This window comes from Mangifera indica, chromosome 11 (assembly GCF_011075055.1).
Source record: "Mangifera indica cultivar Alphonso chromosome 11, CATAS_Mindica_2.1, whole genome shotgun sequence".
Lineage (NCBI taxonomy): Eukaryota > Viridiplantae > Streptophyta > Magnoliopsida > Sapindales > Anacardiaceae > Mangifera > Mangifera indica.
The window spans coordinates 9,613,044-9,632,920 of NC_058147.1; the positions used below are offsets into that span (position 1 = coordinate 9,613,044).

The window sequence follows — 19,877 nt, forward strand, 5'->3', positions numbered from 1 at the left end:
TATATCATTATTTATACACAATATTGTGTGCATAACATCACTTTTATGTTTATATTTAGAATAGGGTTACACAAAATATGCAATGTAATATGGTTCCTATGCATACGTTAATTAATAATAAATTCATTTATCTGTTGATGAATAAAATTCTTTTAGAAAATCAAAAATTATTTTATATAAAGTGATTCAATGAAATATTTACTTTGTTGACGGCAAGTTCAAGTGCCTTAATTAAATCTTGGAAGCTTGACTCGTACGCCAAAACTCATTCAGTTTTAGCAGTATTATTGTGACAAATTAAAATTTATGTTCAATGGAATTAGATAAATCAAGGATAATAGTAGAAAAATGAGGGTGATGTGGATTAGTCAGAATTTAGTTAAAAATTTCTTAGTATATTTTGTACTTTTTCCACCTTAACTTTATCTATATCGTCTGCTTCACAAATTCTCTGAAATTGTTCTCTTATCTTCTTTGATGTTTAAACCATTTTTTAATTTGTCATGAAATATGAGTCCTATGTACATATATAAAATAAAATTATATGTATACATTTTTAGTGCACAATTTAGATATATAGATAATGTGTCATCATGAGATTAGATAATACGTGTATAAAATCTTGAGCTGTTTTTAATTTGGCATGAACTATGAAAGTGTTAAATAATGTTAGCAATTGAGAATCAAAAATTTATAATTCAACATATATTAAAGTCCAACAAGAAACGCCAGGGTAATGATGCCAAATATGGACATCCATCAGGTAAAATCTTGAATATGCAGCATCCCTAAACAAATTACCCAGATATCATACATGCATGAATAAGCCATCAAAATTTACAAACAAAAGATCGACACAAATCAACAAGGGAACAAAGAATACTAACTTGTAGTGTAAGAAGTAAGATTTATCGAGTGCTCTGCTTCCTCCGACGGAAGCAATGAATGTTTAAATGAATTGGGTAATTGATATATGAATTTTCTTTTCTGCATTGATCTTAAGAGGGCTGAAGAAATGAACTCACATGTGGTATTCACTGTCAGAAAATATTGCACACCCAGCTTTCTTCGAAACTGAAGCCTTGTATTGTGTCAGAAATCACCGCTTGTACATGTTGAGGTAACAGTACATAACTGGATAAGCGCAGCCAATCTTAATGTATAATGTAGCTTCTGGTGAAATTTTCAATGTTGCAAAGTATTTACATTGTCGCATGTTGATGAGTAGCCTGCTTCTCCTCTCCTCTGTGATGAAAAAGCTTGGCTATTGCTCTCCTCTCACAGTCCTGCAATGCATGAAGCCAAGGCAATGTAAATTTAACTTTCTACTTTGCGGTATCTGTTCCAAATATTTTGTCTTAAACAGCAAGTCCGGTTCAAGTAATTTCCTGCCTATATGAATTTTCATTTATTTTGACTGAGCTGAATTTCACTGAGATTATACCTTGAACATATTAAGATAAAACATTTTGCCAGGATTTGTTCTTCTTAATTTCTGGTATGTATAAGCAAAGCTTAGTTGATCACGAGGAGTAAACCGGTCAACCTCATTGAACCAAAGACAGGAGAACAAATTTGACATCGGAGTGTGCGCTCTTACAATGAAAGATCCCTCAGGAACATCTGCAGACAACGCAAAGTAAATCTCAACATAAAAAATAATAATAGTAAGAGGGGAAAAAACATTGCTAGAAAGAGGGGTTGTGAGATTCAAGACTATCACTAAACATGTATTTAAATGTTTGAACAAGATCATACTGCTAGGAAGAAGCTTGTTAGGATCTGACGCATTGAATCTTTTCAACCCATCATCCTGGTAGAATGCAAATTGTTGGTCAATGACCGTATGGTTATACTTGTTCAACTTCTTATTTTGAGCAACTTCTTCCCATACACAATGCCTATCATAGTGATTAGAAATGGCATACTCATGACCTTTTCTCCACAAGAAATATTCCAAGATAAGTAAAGGGTCAAGTTGAAGACGTAATTTGCTATCCAGCCAAATCGAATATCTGAGAAAATATCATACGTTGGAAGTTAGAAAAACAGAAGGAATTTTCATATGCAATCGCCTAATTGGCAGGAATGTAATCTCAGGAAGAAGTCATATCATATAAGTGCTCAATGGTTGTACCTAAATGACAAATGCTACATGACACTTATGAAATGATTAAGAAAAACCAATTTTTCCACCTTTTTTTTTTTTTTCTCTTTTTAGCCCTTTATGCTGCCAGGGATTACATCATTCCATAGTAACAAAATCCATAAATCCAGTCTCACTTTGTATGGTTAATGACTGTTTAGAAGACCTGAACATGCATATGTAACTGAAGATGATATTTGATCATTAACATCCATTCTACATCAGCATGGTTTGAAGACATGAAATATTTGGCATAAGCAAGTAGTTTGCCAACCAATCTTTTGTTTAATATAATTAAAAACAGCTAGCAAGACGTGTGGCTTAGTCTTGTCTACATACTAAATTTTTCCAAATCCCAACATACCAAAATACATGGTTTTAAAACAAATACTAAATTCCCAGATGTAAGAAGCTACTTGACCAGAAGCTTAATCGAATAGATTAAACCCAAAAATTGCATTTAAGCTCTAATACACCCATTAAACAAAAGGCAATGGGATAGAACACAACTACAGTTACAAATAGCTACAAACATGCCAACAAACCGAAAATATAACTTCATTATGCAATGGATTGATTTGAAGACAAGACCACTTGAACAACTTATCTCTAAATAGATGTTCAGTAACAAGTTAACCAATGAACTTATGCTAGGCCCCAACAATAGCATTTAAACTCTAATAGTAACAGTATTCACTATTCTGATTATCACTAGGGTTTTGAGTTGATTAGCATAGTTACTGCAGATTTGCTTAAGAAATGATTATTCACTGCAGTATGCATATAAATTTATTTCCATCAGTTTTATTTTTTTATTTTTTGTGGACTATAGGTCCACAACTAAATCTAGTCTTTTTGCCTGATAAAGTTTACATTTCAGCTTCTTAATAATAAAAAATAAGCCTACAGTGACACCACCCCATAAACCTATTCATTTTGTATATGTGAAAACATATAAATTTTGTCACAAGGAAAAAGAAATACACTACCAATAACTAGCAGGACAGGCCTATTTCTAACCAATTAATTGCAATATAATATAAGTAAATCCATATCAAGCTTACTCTAGTTCTCACCTTGCAGAAGGAAATAGTCGATGTGACAACAGTTTTGGTATTTTTCCCACTCTACGCATATCAGTATAAGGAAGATTCTGCACAACAACTATTCTCCACAAACCAATAAAACCTGTTCTATCTGGTATCAGGCCTTCTGAAATAAGCGTTTGCAAAGTCAGAGCATCCATGAACATAACAAAGCAGACATTTTTCCTTGACAAACGAGTGACCTGGAAAGAAGTTAAAACTCATTAAGACACTATCTACATCTTAAATCATTAGATAAACATCATAGATGTAAATTGGCATTTGAAATGGACCAAATACACTCTACTCTCAAGACCATTCAAATGCAAAAAGCAGCAAAAGCACATAACCTAGGTATTATGATTGATATTTTGAAAATAAACAGCTGCAGAATAAACTCCAACCAATAATGTACAAGTTGAATCTTCAAAACTACAAATTAATCATTGAGTAAACAAATAAGGAAGTGGAGACTACTGAAGTTTCATTTTAAATTCCAGACAGGTGACATTTCAATTATGGATTTAAGTGAATTTCCCGACATCCACAACAGGGAATCCCTAAATATATATACATGATATGATTATTTCAGTTCTCCATTTACTAGCTCTCGTTCTTCCACTACATCTGCTATCCTCTGCCTGAACAATATCTTTATTTGAAAGAACTGCACTTTCTGATGAAGAGAAATGCCTCCAAATTCCACATAACCTCATTTATAGTATACTGTGCACCATCTTCTTGCAGACAATTTTTTCTTGCATAAGCTAATTTTCTCAATGAGTCTGGACTGATGTAACCCGTTAAGAAAGGACTATTACCAAGTCAAATAGACTTTGGAAACCGTGATAACATGCAATTGGTCAAGAGTACCCAACTTTGTAGGAAAAAGTCAAAATCTTCAGCAAAATGGTTAAAGTCAAACAAGAGCTCCTACTGACTTTTTGTGGAGGTAGTGAAACCTCTTGCCGCACTGATACATATTTCAAGCCTAAACTTTGCATTCAGGATTGACTAATGACTATCATCTCAGACGCCTCATCACAAACAAAATGAGCATTTGAACAAATGACCTCACAGTTATTTCACACCATTTCTTATAATTCCTTTACGAAATATTTCAAATAAGGCAAGTGGAGGAACAACTGACAGTTCCCTAAGTCAAAAAAAATATACTTACAAGAGAAGAAATGAAACACTAATATATAGATTAAATCAAGATACAAGAAAGCCATAAATGTCTGCTTACAAATTAAAATGCAAAGTATATACAACAGACATCATGCTATATAATACAACACCAAACATATAAGACACAGATACCTGCACACAGTAAACATACAATTGGTGCCAAATGGACTACAAATAAAAATAATTATAATGCAAAACCGTTCATTACCAAGATCATCTCTTCATAAAAAGGCTCTTAGATAACATGAATAACAACTCATGGAAAGCAGTTTCATTGTGCTGATAATAACATAGAAGATGATTTTTGTAGAAAGTAAAAATAGCCTTTGCATGATTTATAATGATTCATGCTTACCAAACTCTCAACAATGAAAGTTAAAAAACCGTGAAACATATTGTTGAAATCTGTTATTTCCTAAAGTATAGTTCTGTTATGTTTTTGTTTCCTAAAGTTTAGGGATTTTAATTATTTATAAATTTCCTATTCTAGGTAGGAGATTGATTCTCGAATTAAGTTAGGAGATATATTTTCTAATTATAGACTAATACTAGTTGTATATATGTTGGTGAGTTTTGTACAGGAAAAAAGTGAAATATATTTTTCTTCTCCATATTTCTTTATGATATCAGAGCCAACTCCGGCTATATTCATCATTGTTTTTCCCGGCAATACTTATCTCTGTTACTTCCTCCGATAAAAACTACATCTTTGGCAATACATCAGGTTCAGACATGTCAAAATTTGGAATTGCTTTGAATGTCAATTCTGAAGGTTCATCCTCTGGAGGAAGTACCGTCGATCCATCTCAAAGTTCTCAAATCATCACAAACCACAGGTTAAATGGGCATAATTATTTGCCCTAGTCACAATCTGTTATGCTTTACATTAAAGGGAAAGGTGTTAGGTCCCGAGTGTACACCAAGCGTAAAAAGGAAGCGCAGAGAGGAGGGACACGTGGGGGAAGCAAGCTCTACAACAAATCAATTCATGGGGAGACAGGTGGCTGTGCAAGAGTGGAGCAAAAGACATGCATGCAGGCAGCAGGACCACCAGCAGAAAAGGAGGAAACAGAGGATAACAATAAAAGGGAGGAGGCAGGCAGAAAAGGGAATTAAGAAGAGAGAAGAAAAGAAGGCAGGGACAAAAAGTGGGAGAGCGCTAGGCCTCTAGAATTGCCTAGGAAAAATGGGAACACCTTCTGGGTAGTTTGCCAAGTTAATTTCAGTTGAATGTAATGACTTTGTTATTGTGTTTTGTTTAGTTGAATGTGAGGACCTTGTTATCGGGATTTGCTTGTTTGAATTAATGAATGCATGAACACATTTGGATTATTTCTTTATGAGCTATTTACTATTCCATTGAGTGATTGCCAACTTTAGTTGGTTTATTACATTGGTTCCGAAATTACATTATCTGAAGAGAACATAAGCTTCAGGCGAGAGCTCGTACGCGAGGCGGCAACTCAGGTATCTAACAAATCTGGTATCAGAGCCAATGACGAGGATGGAGGCTAAGGTCGACGGAATGGAGAAGGAGTTGGAAACCATGAGGGAAAGAATGGATGGGTTTGACGGAAAGTTAGGAGAAATGAACAATAATATACAGAACGTTAACGGACGAATACAAGGCATGGAGATCGGAATGGAAACCATGAAGGAGTACTTGAGGGAGTTGAGAGAGCTGCTGACTGTAAGGGACGAGGGACCTTCCGGCAAAGGGAAAGCCCCGATGGAGCCACAAGCATCCCCGTCGGAAATATCACCGAATGAAGAACCCACCCCCCCACCACCAACACAGCAGGTGGAAACAGAGCATGAAAGAGTTTCAAGAGAACCGAGAGATGAAGACGATGCTTATACCGGAAATAATCGACGTGAAATGGTTCATCGACGCCTAGAGTTACCGGTGTTCATGGGAGAGGACCCAGTTGGTTGGACATTCCGAGCCGAGCAATACTTTTCCATTAATCACTTGACGGAAAGAGAGAAGTTGGTCGCTGCCGCAGTATGTATGGATGGTAAGGCTCTGAGGTGGCTTCAATGGAGCGAAACCAGACAACCTTTCGCTGACTGGAATGAACTGAAGAAGGAGATGCTGGTACGATTCCGTTCAGCACAGGATGGGTCTTTATACGAGGACCTCATGGCCTTGAGACAGACTGAATCAGTGGAGGAATATCGCAGCCAATTTGAGTCCGTTTCGGCTCCCTTGGGCGACGCGACGGAGGAGGTCCTACTCTCAGCCTTCATGAACGGACTGAGACAAGAAGTTCGTGCGGAGGTAAAGCTCTTTCGGCCATCCACGTTGAAGGAGGCGATGATCAGGGCACAAGAGATAGAAGAGAAGAACTGGGTTATTGATGCCCGACCCGGAAGCTATCCACACCGCCCCGTTTTCAAGGTCCAACACCCAGCCCAAACGCGCCCAATCCACTTAACGAACCCAGCCCATTCAGCCTTCCATAAAACCTTTCCCTCAGCCCAGCCCAGTAGTCCAAATTTACAGTTTAACCCGCCCACCCTTCGATCCAATTCAGTCAATCCTCACCCGAACCAAACCGGCCCAATGCGCCCCAACCCGAGCGCTCAAAATTATTCAAACCAGCGCAGCTATCCTGTCCCCAGTTCTATTCCACAACAGCTTAACAGAGGGGCTAGTAGTTCTACGGCGTCAACAACGCCAGTGAGAAGAGAAGGAAATTACCGACGTCTTTCCGATGAGGAGTTTCGTTCGAGACTCGAGAAAGGAATGTGCTTCCGATGCGACGAACGGTATTACGTAGGGCATAAGTGCCGCTTCAAACAATTTCGGGTGATGATAGCTTCAGAGGAAGAAGAGGAAAGGGAAGAGACGGAAGCCATTGACGAAGGAGAGGTGAATCTTGAAGAGAAGGAGATGGAGCTATCCTTGAACACTAGCTCAATTGTAGGGCTAGACTCTCCTAAGACCATCAAGTTTCGTGGCACTATTAACGGGAGGACAGTGGTGACTTTGCTGGACAGCGGCGCCACCCACAATTTCATTTCCAGAAAGCTAGTAGAAGACTTGCAATTGCCAACTTCACCTATAAAATTTGCAGTCACGTTGGGAGACGAAAGAAGGGTGAGAGGAGAGGGCCGGTGCGACAATGTGGAGCTGAAATTTCAGGGGCTATCCATAGTGCAAAATTTCTTCCCATTTGAGTTAGGAAGTGTAGATGTTATTCTGGGAGTAGATTGGTTATGCAAATTGGGAGAAGTCAAGGTGAATTGGAAGCTTCAAACTATGATTTTCAATTGGGAAGGAAAGAAAGCTGAGCTGAAAGGAGAAGCCTCACTGAGTCGGCTAGAGGCTTCCTTCAAGGCAGTGGTGAATACTGTGAAATTAGGTGGAGAAGGATATTTTCTGGAACTTGAGGGAAGGGAAGGAAAAGCGGAAACAACCCCCTTATTGGAAGAGCCGAGATTGAACCAACTGCTGGAAGAGTATCAGACCCTATTCCGAGATCCATCAGGACTCCCACCCCAGCGAACCTACGATCATGCCATTAGGCTCCTGCCGTCGGCGTCGCCACCTAACATACGACCATATCGCTATCCTCATTTCCAAAAGAATGAGATTGAAAAGATAGTGAGCGAGATGATTGCAGCAGGTGTCATACGTCCTAGTGTGAGCCCATTCTCCAGCCCTGTTTTATTGGTGAGGAAGAAAGACGGTGGATGGAGGTTTTGTGTCGACTACCGTGCATTGAACAAAATGACGATACCCGATAAATTTCCCATCCCTGCCATAGATGAGCTCTTGGATGAACTAACGGGAGCATCGATATTTAGTAAATTAGACCTGAAGTCGGGATACCATCAAATCCGAGTTAGGGAGGAAGACGTGGAAAAGACGGCTTTTCGAACTCACGAAGGCCACTATGAGTTTTTGGTCATGCCGTTTGGGCTCACTAATGCTCCGGCGACGTTCCAAAGTGTAATGAACGAATTATTTAAGCCCCATTTGCGGAAGTTTGTTTTGGTTTTCTTCGATGACATACTAGTTTACAGTCGGGGGATGGAGGATCACATGAAGCATCTACGCACTGTGCTTGAGCTGTTGCGAGATCATCAATTGGTGGTAAACAGAAAAAAATGCGCCTTTGGACAGAAGCGAATGGAGTATTTAGGGCACATAGTGTCAGCCAATGGAGTCGAAGCTGACCCGAAGAAAATTCAAGCAATGGTGGAGTGGCCACAGCCGAGAAATCTGAGGGAATTAAGAGGATTTTTAGGCTTAACGGGGTATTATCGGAAATTTGTTAGAGGCTACGGAAAAATCGCTGAACCACTGACTCGGTTACTCAAAAAAGATGCCTTTGCGTGGGAGGGAAGAGCCAGCCAAGCCTTTGATGAACTCAAAACAGCAATGACGTCAGTTCCGGTGCTAGCTATGCCTGACTTTTCGAAAGAATTCGTTGTGGAAACGGATGCCTCCGGATCAGGCCTCGGGGCTGTGTTGATGCAAGGCGGACGACCAATAGCATTTATTAGCAAAGCATTATCCTTACAGAATCAAGGTAAGTCAGTGTATGAGAAGGAATTGATGGCAATAGTCATGGCCTTCCAAAAGTGGAGGCATTATTTACTTGGGCGGCATTTCATTGTTCGAACAGACCAGCGTAGTTTAAAGTTCCTAACGGATCAGCAGGTAATCGGAAGTGACCAGCAGAAATGGGTAATAAAAATGCTTGGGTATGATTTTGAAATTCAATACAGACCGGGACGCGAAAATAGAGCTGCTGATGCACTTTCTCGCCACCCAAACATGGAAGGAGAAGTCTGGGCCATTTCAGCAGCTCAGCCAGTGGGGTTAGAGAGTATAGAAACGGAGGTTGCTGAGGACGACCGGCTCCAGCATATTATTCAGGATCTGATGGCTGACGCCAACTCACATGCTGGATATGAATTCAGGAGAGGCAGGCTGCTCCATAAAGGCAGAATGGTTCTTGCAAAAAATTCTATTTTCATTCCCAAATTCTTAGCTGAATTCCATTCTTCTCCATACGGCGGGCATTCAGGCTTTATTCGGACATACAAACGTATCGCTGCGGTATTGTTTTGGGAAGGAATGAAGACTGACATACGACGTTTCGTGGCAGAATGCGAAATTTGCCAACGAATGAAGTACGAAGCTACAAGTCCAGCGGGGCTGCTCCAACCTTTACCTATACCTTCGAACGTGTGGGAAGATATCTCGATGGACTTTATCACGGGGCTACCGAAGGCAGCGGGTAACGACACTATCCTTGTGGTGGTCGACCGATTAACTAAGTATGCTCATTTCATGGCCCTTCGCCATCCGTATACAGCAGCCGACGTAGCAAAAAAAATTATACAAGAAGTGGTTAGACTGCATGGATTTCCTCGTTCAATTGTGACGGACCGTGACAGATTATTTTTGAGTCAATTCTGGGGAGAAATCTTCAAGGCAGCAGGCACCATTCTTAAGTTTAGCTCAGCCTACCATCCTCAATCCGATGGCCAAACGGAAGTAGTTAATCGAAGTCTAGAAACTTATTTACGTTGTTTTTGCTGCAGGCAGCCACGACAGTGGAATTTGTGGTTATCATGGGCCGAATATTGGTTCAATACCACCTACAATAGCTCAACTGGAATGACACCATTTAAAGCACTTTACGGAAGAGAACCGCCTACCTTGCTGCGCTATGAAGAAGAAATCTCCAAAGTGGCAGAAGTGAACAACTTAATTCATGACAGAAACATCATTCTGGAGGAGCTGAAGAATAATTTACGGAGGGCTCAAGAAAGGATGAAACAGTTTGCTGACAAAAGGAGAAGGGAAGTGCAATTTCAAGTGGGTGATCAAGTTTTCCTCAAAATGCAACCTTACCGATTTCGCTCCTTGGCAGTAAGACGGAATGAAAAGCTTAGTCCTCGCTTCTACGGACCTTACGAGGTGTTAGAAAAGATCGGTACAGCAGCCTATCGTTTAGCATTGCCTCCTACTGCTAAAATACACTCAGTGTTTCATGTGTCACAATTAAAAAAACAGATTGGGGATTTGACAACGGTTCAGCCTCTCCCGGGATGTATGGCTGAGAATGGAGAATTGAAACCGCAACCCTCGGAAATCTTGGACCACCGTTATTCATTGCAGGGTGAGCTGGAGGTCTTGATAAAGTGGGAAAATCTGCCTGAGTGCGAAAATTCTTGGGAATCCTTCACTGTTTTCAAACAAGCTTTTCCTTCCTTCCACCTTGAGGACAAGGTGCCTCTCGATGGGCGGGGTAATGTTAGGTCCCGAGTGTACACCAAGCGTAAAAAGGAAGCGCAGAGAGGAGGGACACGTGGGGGAAGCAAGCTCTACAACAAATCAATTCATGGGGAGACAGGTGGCTGTGCAAGAGTGGAGCAAAAGACATGCATGCAGGCAGCAGGACCACCAGCAGAAAAGGAGGAAACAGAGGATAACAATAAAAGGGAGGAGGCAGGCAGAAAAGGGAATTAAGAAGAGAGAAGAAAAGAAGGCAGGGACAAAAAGTGGGAGAGCGCTAGGCCTCTAGAATTGCCTAGGAAAAATGGGAACACCTTCTGGGTAGTTTGCCAAGTTAATTTCAGTTGAATGTAATGACTTTGTTATTGTGTTTTGTTTAGTTGAATGTGAGGACCTTGTTATCGGGATTTGCTTGTTTGAATTAATGAATGCATGAACACATTTGGATTATTTCTTTATGAGCTATTTACTATTCCATTGAGTGATTGCCAACTTTAGTTGGTTTATTACATTGGTTCCGAAATTACATTATCTGAAGAGAACATAAGCTTCAGGCGAGAGCTCGTACGCGAGGCGGCAACTCAGGTATCTAACAAAAGGTAAAGCTGATTTTATCACAGGTGATGTGGAGATTCCAAAGAAGAAAGACAAAGGGTACAAGATTTGGGAGGCTGATAACAGCAAGGGGATGTCTTGGCTCATAAATTCCATGACACCAGAGGTTGGAGAAAATTTCCTATTGTATGAAACGGCCTATAAAGTTTGGGAAGCTGTAAAGGAAACCTACTCAAATAAGGATAATATTTCGGAGAGGTTTAGAATCGAAGGAGTTTTACATGAAGTGAAGCAAGGTGATCTAACGGTGATAGAGTATTTCAATAAATTGTCACACCTTTGGCAGCAAGTAGACATGTTCAACAAGTTAAACTGGAAGTGTAATGATGAAGGAGCTGTTTTCAAATTATACCTGGAAGAGATGAGGATTTTTAAATTTCTTATCGGCTTGAATGATAATCTGGATGAGGTTCGTGGCAGAATATTGAGTGTTAAGCCACTGCCCTCCATTCGAGAGGTGGTTTCTGAAGTGCGCAGAGAAGAAAGTCGAAAGAAGGTAATGCTCAGGTCTGAGTCAATGCCAACCAGTGGAGACGCATCAGCACTTGCAGCCATAGGTAATTCAAACAATCCTGTTGATGGAAAAACCAGAAAAGGCCGACCATGGTGCGATCATTGCCGTCATCCAGGCCATTACAAGGAAACCTGCTGGGAAATTCATGGAAGGCCAGCAGATTGGAAGCCACGTAGTCAAACCAAGAAGGGATATTCTGCATGCGGAAATAATACTGGTGACAGTGACAGAAATCTATTCAGCAAGGAACAGATTGAGCAGTTGCAAAAATTATTTGGTCACTCTTTATCAACACCTGTTGGGACTGGTTCTATGATACAGTCAGATACATTTTCCAGTGCCTTGAGTGTTAAAAATGAAAAACCAGGTTCTTGGATTATAGATTCGGGGGCAACTGACCATATGACAGGAGATCCTAACGTGTTCAATACATTTGAGCCATGTAAAGGTAATTTTAATGTTAAGGTAGCAGATGGAACATTCTCAAAGGTGGTAGGTTATGGTACTGTTATTCTCTCAAAAATTTTAACCTTACAACCAGTTTTATTTGTTCCAAACTTAGACTGTAATTTGCTATCCGTTTCCAAACTTACCTATGACAAAAATTGTCTCACTACATTTTACCCTACCTATTGTATTTTTCAGGACTTGATCTCGAAGAGGATGATTGGAACTGCTGAATTGCGATCTGGTTTATACATTCTAAAAGCGGAATCTACCTTCCATTCACAATGTCATTCCACCAAGCAAGTAGTTACTCAAAGTCACTCTAGGACTAGTTCAAATAAAGAAAGTACTGTGATGTTATGGCATTACAGGTTAGGCCACCCAAACTTCTTGTACTTAGAGAAACTTTTTCCTGATTTATTTGTTAATAAAAGTCCTAGTGAATTTTCTTGTGAAATTTGTGAGATATCTAAACATACTCGTGCTTCTGTATCTCCTAGCATTTACCATGTTTCCAAGCCTTTTGCACTTATTCATAGTGATGTTTGGGGCCCATCTAGAATTCATACTGTGACTGGTGCTAAATGGTTCATTTCACTCATTCATGATCATACTCGAGTTACTTGGGTATTTCTCATGAAAGAAAAATCAGAAGTGGCCAAGATCTTCAAAAATTTCAATTCCGTGATTAAAACACAATTCCAAACTAAGGTGCAAATCTTAAGAACTGATAATGGAAAAAAATTTGTCAATAAATCTCTAGTAGATTACTGTCTTAATAAGGGAATTATACACCAAACTTCATGTGTTTATACCCCACAAAAAAATGGTAAAATGGTGTGGCTGAGAGGAAAAATAGACATCTTTTAGAAGTTGCAAGATCACTATTATTCACAATGCATGTTCCTAAAAAGTTTTGGGGGGATGCTGTCCTTACGACAGTCCATTTAATCAATAGGCAACCATCTAGAGTATTACACTTTCACACACCTATTCAAATTTTGCTTACTGCATATCCCTATAGTCATATATTGTCAAATATTCCTCTTAAAGTCTTTGGGTGTATAGTGTTTGTGCATGATAATTCCCCTTATCATAGTAAATTAGATCCTAGGTCCTTTAAATGTGTGTTTCTTGGTTATTCCCCAAATCAGAAAGGTTACAAGTGTTATCACCCAACATCTAAGAAATTTTTTATCTCTATAGATGTTACTTTCTTTGAGAATCAACCTTTTTTCAGCAAGGAGGAAGAGGTAAGTGAATTACAGTTTCTTAATGATTTTGCACCAGTTTCCAGTTCTAATAACAAAGCACCAAGTCATAATTCAACTCAACCAGTTCACAGCCCATTCAATAGTCTTTCTCTAACTCCAAAATACTGTTCTAGTCTTGTATATTCCTAAGAAGTCACAGAATTCATAAACCTTGATAATGGTACTGATTAGTTCAACGCACTGTCCCAAGAAATAGAATCTGTCTAGGAAAATTCATCAAACACGTCACCTAAAACACTGTCCCAAAAGCCGACTCGTGTGTATTCAAGGCAGCCAAAGCATGATAGAGTTGTATTTAATCCAGATGTTACTCAACAGGTTCATGATTTCTCACCAGGATCAAATGGCCAAGTTCACTCAAATACTCCATTTTCTACCTCAAATGAAACTTCCTTTGAGACAAAAGAGTGTGACAATCAGAGTTAAAAAATTCTAACTAGTGATAGTGAGTATGTTCAGCCAGAAAATGAGTTGCCAATTGCTCAAAGAAGACCCATGAGAAAATGTAGAGAGAGACCATTGTATCCTCTTAGCAAATATGTGTCATATGAAGGTTTGTCACCTAATTACAAATTATTTGCTATGAATATCTCTAATATTGTTGTTCCAGCAACTATTCAAGAGGCTTTGAGCATACCTGAGTGGAGACAAGCTGTTCAAGAAGAACTCATGGCATTACAGAAAAATCAAACATGGGAATTAACAGTACTACCTGAAGGAAAAAGGATAGTAGGATGCAAATGGGTCTTCGTAGTAAAACATAAAGCAGATGGAAGTGTTGAACGCTATAAGGCAAGACTTCTAGCAAAGGGTTTCACACAATCGTATGGAATAGACTATGAAAAGACGTTTGCTCCAGTTGCAAAGCTGAATATAGTCAAGGTTCTTTTGTCAATTGCAGTGAATTTAGATTGGCAACTACATCAGATGGATGTGAAAAACGCATTCTTAAATGGTGATTTGTTGGAGGAGGTATACATGGACAGTCCACCTGGTTTAGAAGCAGAGTTTGGGAACAAAGTTTGCAGACTAAAGAAATCCTTGTATGGGCTAAAGCAGTCACCAAGAGCCTGGTTTGAAAGGTTTACAAAGTCTGTGAAAGCGTTTGGCTATCTTCAGTGTCAAACAGATCATACTTTGTTTGTAAATCATCCTTCAAATGGCTTTATGACCGTTCTTATAGTTTATGTAGACGATATCATCATCACAGGCAATAGTGAAGATGAAATTCAGAAGTTGAAGATATTCTTGGGCAAACAATTTGAAATCAAGGATCTTGGTTGTCTAAAGTATTTTCTAGGTATGGAGGTAGTAAGATCCAAGAAGGGCATTTGCATTAATGAACGCAAATATGTCCTAGATTTGCTTAAGGAAACTGGAATGGCTGACTGTAAACCAACTGAAACTCCCATGGATTCATCAACAAAGTTGGGATTACTAGAGGGAAGTCCTCCTGTGGACAAAGGAAGGTATCAATGGTTAGTTGGGAAACTTATCTATCTCTCTCATACAAGGCCTGATATTGGCTTTGCTGTTAGTACAGTGAGCCAATTCATGAACAGCCCAAATGAGGAACATATGGGAGCTGTGTATAGGATACTCAGGTATCTTAAAATGACCCCAAGTCGGGGCATTTGGTTAAGAAAAGTGCATGTAGGCAAGTAAGTATTTACACAGATGCAGATTGGGCTAGATCACCTCTTGATAGAAGGTCTACTTCTGGGTATTGTTCTTTTGTTTGGGATAATCTAGTAACCTGGCATAGCAAGAAACAATCAGTAGTTTCTTGTAGCAGTGCAGAAGCTGAATTCAGAGCTTTAGCTCAAGGAATTTGTGAAGGAATATGGCTACAAAGGTTGTTGGAAGAATTAAAGGTTCCCAATGTTATGCCTATAGAGTTGTTATATGATAATCAAGCAACTATTAACATAGCCAAAAATTCAGTTCATCATGATCGAACAAAGCATGTGGAGATAGATCGGCATTTCATCAAGGAGAAGATTGAAATGGAAGTTATCAAGTTAAACTATATTCCTACCAATTCTCAAATAGCAGACATCTTCACCAAGGCGTTACCTAGATCTCAGTTTGAAAATATGTGTTCCAAGCTTGGCATACTTAACATTTACTGCGCAGCTTGAATGGGGGTGTTGAAATCTGTTGACATTTGTTGAAATCTGTTATTTCCTAAAGTATAGTTCTGTTATGTTTTTGTTTCCTAAAGTTTAGGGATTTTAATTATTTATAAGTTTCCTATTCTAGGTAGGAGATTGATTCTCTAATTAAGTTAAGAGATATATTTTCTTATTATAGGCTAATACTAGTTGTATATATGTTGGTGAGTTTTGTACAAGAAAAAAGTGAAATATATTTTTCTTCTCCATATTTCTTTACATATGATTAAAAAATTTTTCAGAACAAAAGCCCAATTACAAAATTAAAAAAAAAAAAATCAATAAGCAAAGAAGTTCTACCACATTATTGTCATAACCCGATAATCCAAAACTTACACAAATTTTGATATTTTTTACCTTTTCATTCTCAAAAAAGATACAGCTCAGAATAAAGCAATGCAAATAGAAAGAAAAAGCACATCGATTCATACCGTTTTACCAGCAGGTACCCTTAAGCGATCTGAATTTCCAAAAATGCATGAGACAACAGCAATGTGGCATTTACTAATATAATTTGCATCATCTTCTGACAAGTCAAATCCAGTACTTGGAGAACCTTTAGGACCTTTAACAAAGCCACAATTAATTTTTTGGTCATGAGCCAAAAATGATTTTTCCTGATCTTGTAAACTCTGATGCCCGGCAAATCTAGGCTCCCACTCAGTGACTCCATCAGGTTTCTCCTCCACTTCTGTATACTGCACAAAAAATCTTGCAAATTTTCGACTTTCTAAAGGCTCCACAAGCTGTGCAGTAGAATTTAAGAACTTCATTTCACATGTCCCTGAAAATTCTAAATATGACATATCAGGCCAGGAGCATAACTTGAAACATAGAGACAACATCCAAACACCACTACCACAAGACAGAAACTAGAACGTTTTTTCATCATACATAAGGATGTTATAATGGTATGTTTCCTAAACCAAGACCTGAAAATCACAAAAGATTCAATGGAAACACATAGATCCAACCAACAGTATTAGGAAGCTCTGACGCATCAAGATTGTTTGATCCAAACACTAAAAGCAGAGTAAGTTGTCAAGCTATGCAATTAAACTGTTCAACTGTTGGATTGGGTATACAATTAACTAATTCACAAAATCTCTCAATTAATTACATGAATTTGTTTTCCGACAGTGAACAGTGTTTTCCAAATTGGAGTAATAAGAAAATTTGGCCTCTAGAGCCTACTCTAGAGAACATGAGAATTTTTTTTTTCAAATTCAAGATCTATAGAAGACCTTAGGAGGGATGATCTAGATTCATTATGGGGATTGTCAACATCTGTCTCAATAATGTTTCATGAGCATTGAATTTGGAAAACTAATAGCTAGCATTTAGAAACTTACACCAAACAAAAGCATCACCAATCAGTGAATGGTTTCATCGCATAAACCAAAACACATCTTAATACATAAAACAACCACTTCTCAATTCTGATGAATGAAGAATGAATTCTCTAATAACAAGTCAAGATGTCAGTTATTATGTAGACACCGCAAAACACAGCAGCCTAATGATTGAACAAGTCAAAAGACACTTCAGAACCAGTAACAGCTGCTCTACAACTACATACAATACCAGTACAAAAGCCTCTACCAACTAGCAATTTAGGATTCACACAAGATTATATGAGTATTGGCAATGAACTCAATGTCAAGATTACAATTGAAGATTTGTTTTCATAGTTCCATCCAAATTCTTGAAAAGAAAACCATGGTTTCATTGCATAAACCAAAACACATGTTAATACATAAAACAACCACTTCTCGATTATGATGAATGAAGAAAGCATGAATTCTCTAATAATAAGTCAAGATGTCAGTTATTATGTAGATGTCGCAAAACACAGTAAGCCAATGATTGTTCAGGTTAGAAGACAGTTCAGAACCAGTAACAGCTGCTCTACAACTACATATCATAATAGTACAAAAGGCTTTACATACAATTTTAGGATTCACACAAGATTATATGAGTATTGGCAATGAACTCAATGTCAAGATTACAATTGTAGATTTGTTTTCCTAGTTCCATCCAAATTCTCAAAACAAAAACCATGTTATACAGTACACATCCTTTACAGTTAAAGAGGATATGCTTTTACAAAAGGGAAGGGCAAAGGGGAAAATAGATAAAGAAAATAAATAGCATCAGAAACACATACATAACAAAACAGAAAAATTACCAGAAAATTTGCGGCGTTTTTTTCTTTTTGATTCTGATCGTGAATTTCCGGTAGATTTACCACCAGTAATACTGACCTCTCGGTGATGTGTATCAGAATTGCCTAAATTTGTAGATTTTATAGATGAGTCTGCCAATGATTTGTTGGAGGTTTCGTCGACTTCCTTGGGAAAATCCTGATCCAGCATTCCAATATCACGAAAATCGGATGAGTCCATATGATCCTGATCATGGATCTTCGCTAAGTCTGAGTGATTCCCTTTATTATGCCCAAAATCATTATTTTCCACTTGAGAATCATGAAATTCAGCATTACTATCATAATCATCATCAACATCAGTAGCCTCACTTTGCATCATAAAATCTTTATCTTCATACTGCTGATTTCCATTTCCTTTGGTTTTTCCTGATTGGCCCAAATTCTTCAGGGATGCTTCATATTCTGCTTCATACATTCTCAATTCATCACGCCCAGCTTCATTATACAAACCAACTCCTATCCCTTCTGAAACCTTCTCCTGATCATCACTAGAAATCTTCTGGTTGCCATTGTCCACTTTCACAGGAACATGACCTATATTATTACTTCCACCCCTTGCAGCCATGCTAGAGCGTTCCACTTCATCCTCATTGTAATCATCATCCCTTCTCCTATCATCCTTATCCCAATATCTTGAATCCCTTCCATGTGATACCGAGCCCTTGCCAAATCCAAGAACTTTAAATGTGTCTCTCCGTGTCACATTTGTAAGAAAATCAAGTTCATTCATCAAATCACCATCCATAGTATGGTAACTATTTGTGTCTGAGCCAAAAAAAAAAAAAACAATTATTCAGCAATCCAAGAAAAAGCCCCAACCGCCACAAAAATTCCAATTTAAAAATGAATTAAATATGCATTGTTCAAGACAAGTAATCTAGCTAAAATAAGTACAAAATTCGAAACATTTGAATTCTCTAAGCTGTTTTGGCTTGAAATAGTAGTTCAAAACTCTTAAAGTTTAACTTGCACTAATACAACTACTTTCCCTACTTAAATTAAACTTCCATTCTTCTATACATCTACTTTCTTATCGTTTTTCCAACCTTTTCCACAAAACCAAACAAAGACACACATAATAACTCTAAAAACAATCACATCATTCCACGTCTCAAAGTAAAGTTAATCATATCAAGAGCCAAACGCAACTGACATTATATATATAAAAAAAATTAAAAGAAACAAAAATATTAACATTACTATTAATAATATAATACCTTTATTATCAGTATGAACAAGTGTATTATATCCAGAGATGTAGAAATAGGCTAAGAGAGTGACAAGGAGCACGAGAGAGAGGAAGACGGATACGGAGGCGACGGAGAGGCTGCAACCGGCTTTATCTAAGCGTGCCGATCGGCGAGGGCGAGACAGTTTACCATGCGACGTCGTGTTACGGATGCCGATGGACACGTGGTCAGCGGAAGACGTGCCGTTTGAGTTGTTGCTGTGGTGGCCCAACGGTCTGTACTGAGCCATTCTCGCATTGTCAGTTCTCTTTCTTCGTCTCGCTCTCACACTGATTTCAATTAATTGAAAAGAAATTAATATTTTTAATTAGTTGATCGGCGATTCGGGGAGTGGCGGACGTGTGGAAAAGGTGAGGGATGGAGTGATTTATAAGGTAATAAGGTGAAATGACCAAGATGGGCTTTGATTTTAGATTGTTTTTTTATTGAGTTTTGAGTCATTTGACTTTTAAGGGAGTGAACTGCCATAGGATAGGAGGAGTAAATCTAGTAACGGGTTTATTGGTAGATTTAGTGAATCTAGTGAGCTATAGACAATTGGATAGCTGTGGTGATGGTATTGAATCTGTCTGAATAAACGGGATGTTGGGACGGAGGAGTTCCGGAAAACCCCAATCTCATACCCACAAAGAACAAATTCCTTCCTCGTTTTCTCTCTATCTCGATGGAGAAAATTTTCCCAACTTGTACCCATG

General features: G+C 38.4%; 1 protein-coding gene across 3 annotated transcripts; it reads right to left on the reverse strand.

The window, feature by feature from the left end:
- Positions 1 to 737: 737 nt before the first annotated feature.
- On the reverse strand, positions 738 to 19,814 carry LOC123229221. 3 transcript variants are annotated; one of them, XM_044654877.1, is made up of 7 exons: positions 19,150 to 19,814; positions 17,894 to 18,697; positions 16,137 to 16,489; positions 3,223 to 3,434; positions 1,759 to 2,015; positions 1,445 to 1,623; positions 738 to 1,286 (listed from the first exon to the last, which is right to left on the reverse strand). In XM_044654877.1, the coding sequence occupies exons 1-7, from the start codon at positions 19,409 to 19,411 to the stop codon at positions 1,203 to 1,205; spliced, it is 2,151 nt and encodes a 716-aa protein (XP_044510812.1). In that variant the 5' UTR covers positions 19,412 to 19,814; the 3' UTR covers positions 738 to 1,202. The 3 variants fall into 3 exon arrangements, with proteins under 3 accessions (XP_044510812.1, XP_044510811.1, XP_044510813.1); XM_044654876.1 differs by having other exon boundaries at positions 16,137 to 16,498; XM_044654878.1 differs by lacking the exon at positions 738 to 1,286 and having other exon boundaries at positions 1,439 to 1,623; positions 16,137 to 16,498.
- Between the last annotated feature and the right edge of the window lie 63 nt (positions 19,815 to 19,877).

Excerpts from the sequence above, each read along its gene's own strand:
- LOC123229221 (XM_044654876.1), bottom strand. The coding sequence starts at position 19,411 with ATGGCTCAGTACAGACCGTTGGGCCACCACAGCAACAACTCAAACGGC. Across the intron at positions 18,698-19,149 it reads TGTTCATACTGATAATAAAG|ACACAAATAGTTACCATACT; the intron begins GTATTATATTAT and ends TTTTTGGCTCAG. Across the intron at positions 16,499-17,893 it reads AAAACGCCGCAAATTTTCTG|AATTTTCAGGGACATGTGAA; the intron begins GTAATTTTTCTG and ends TGTCATATTTAG.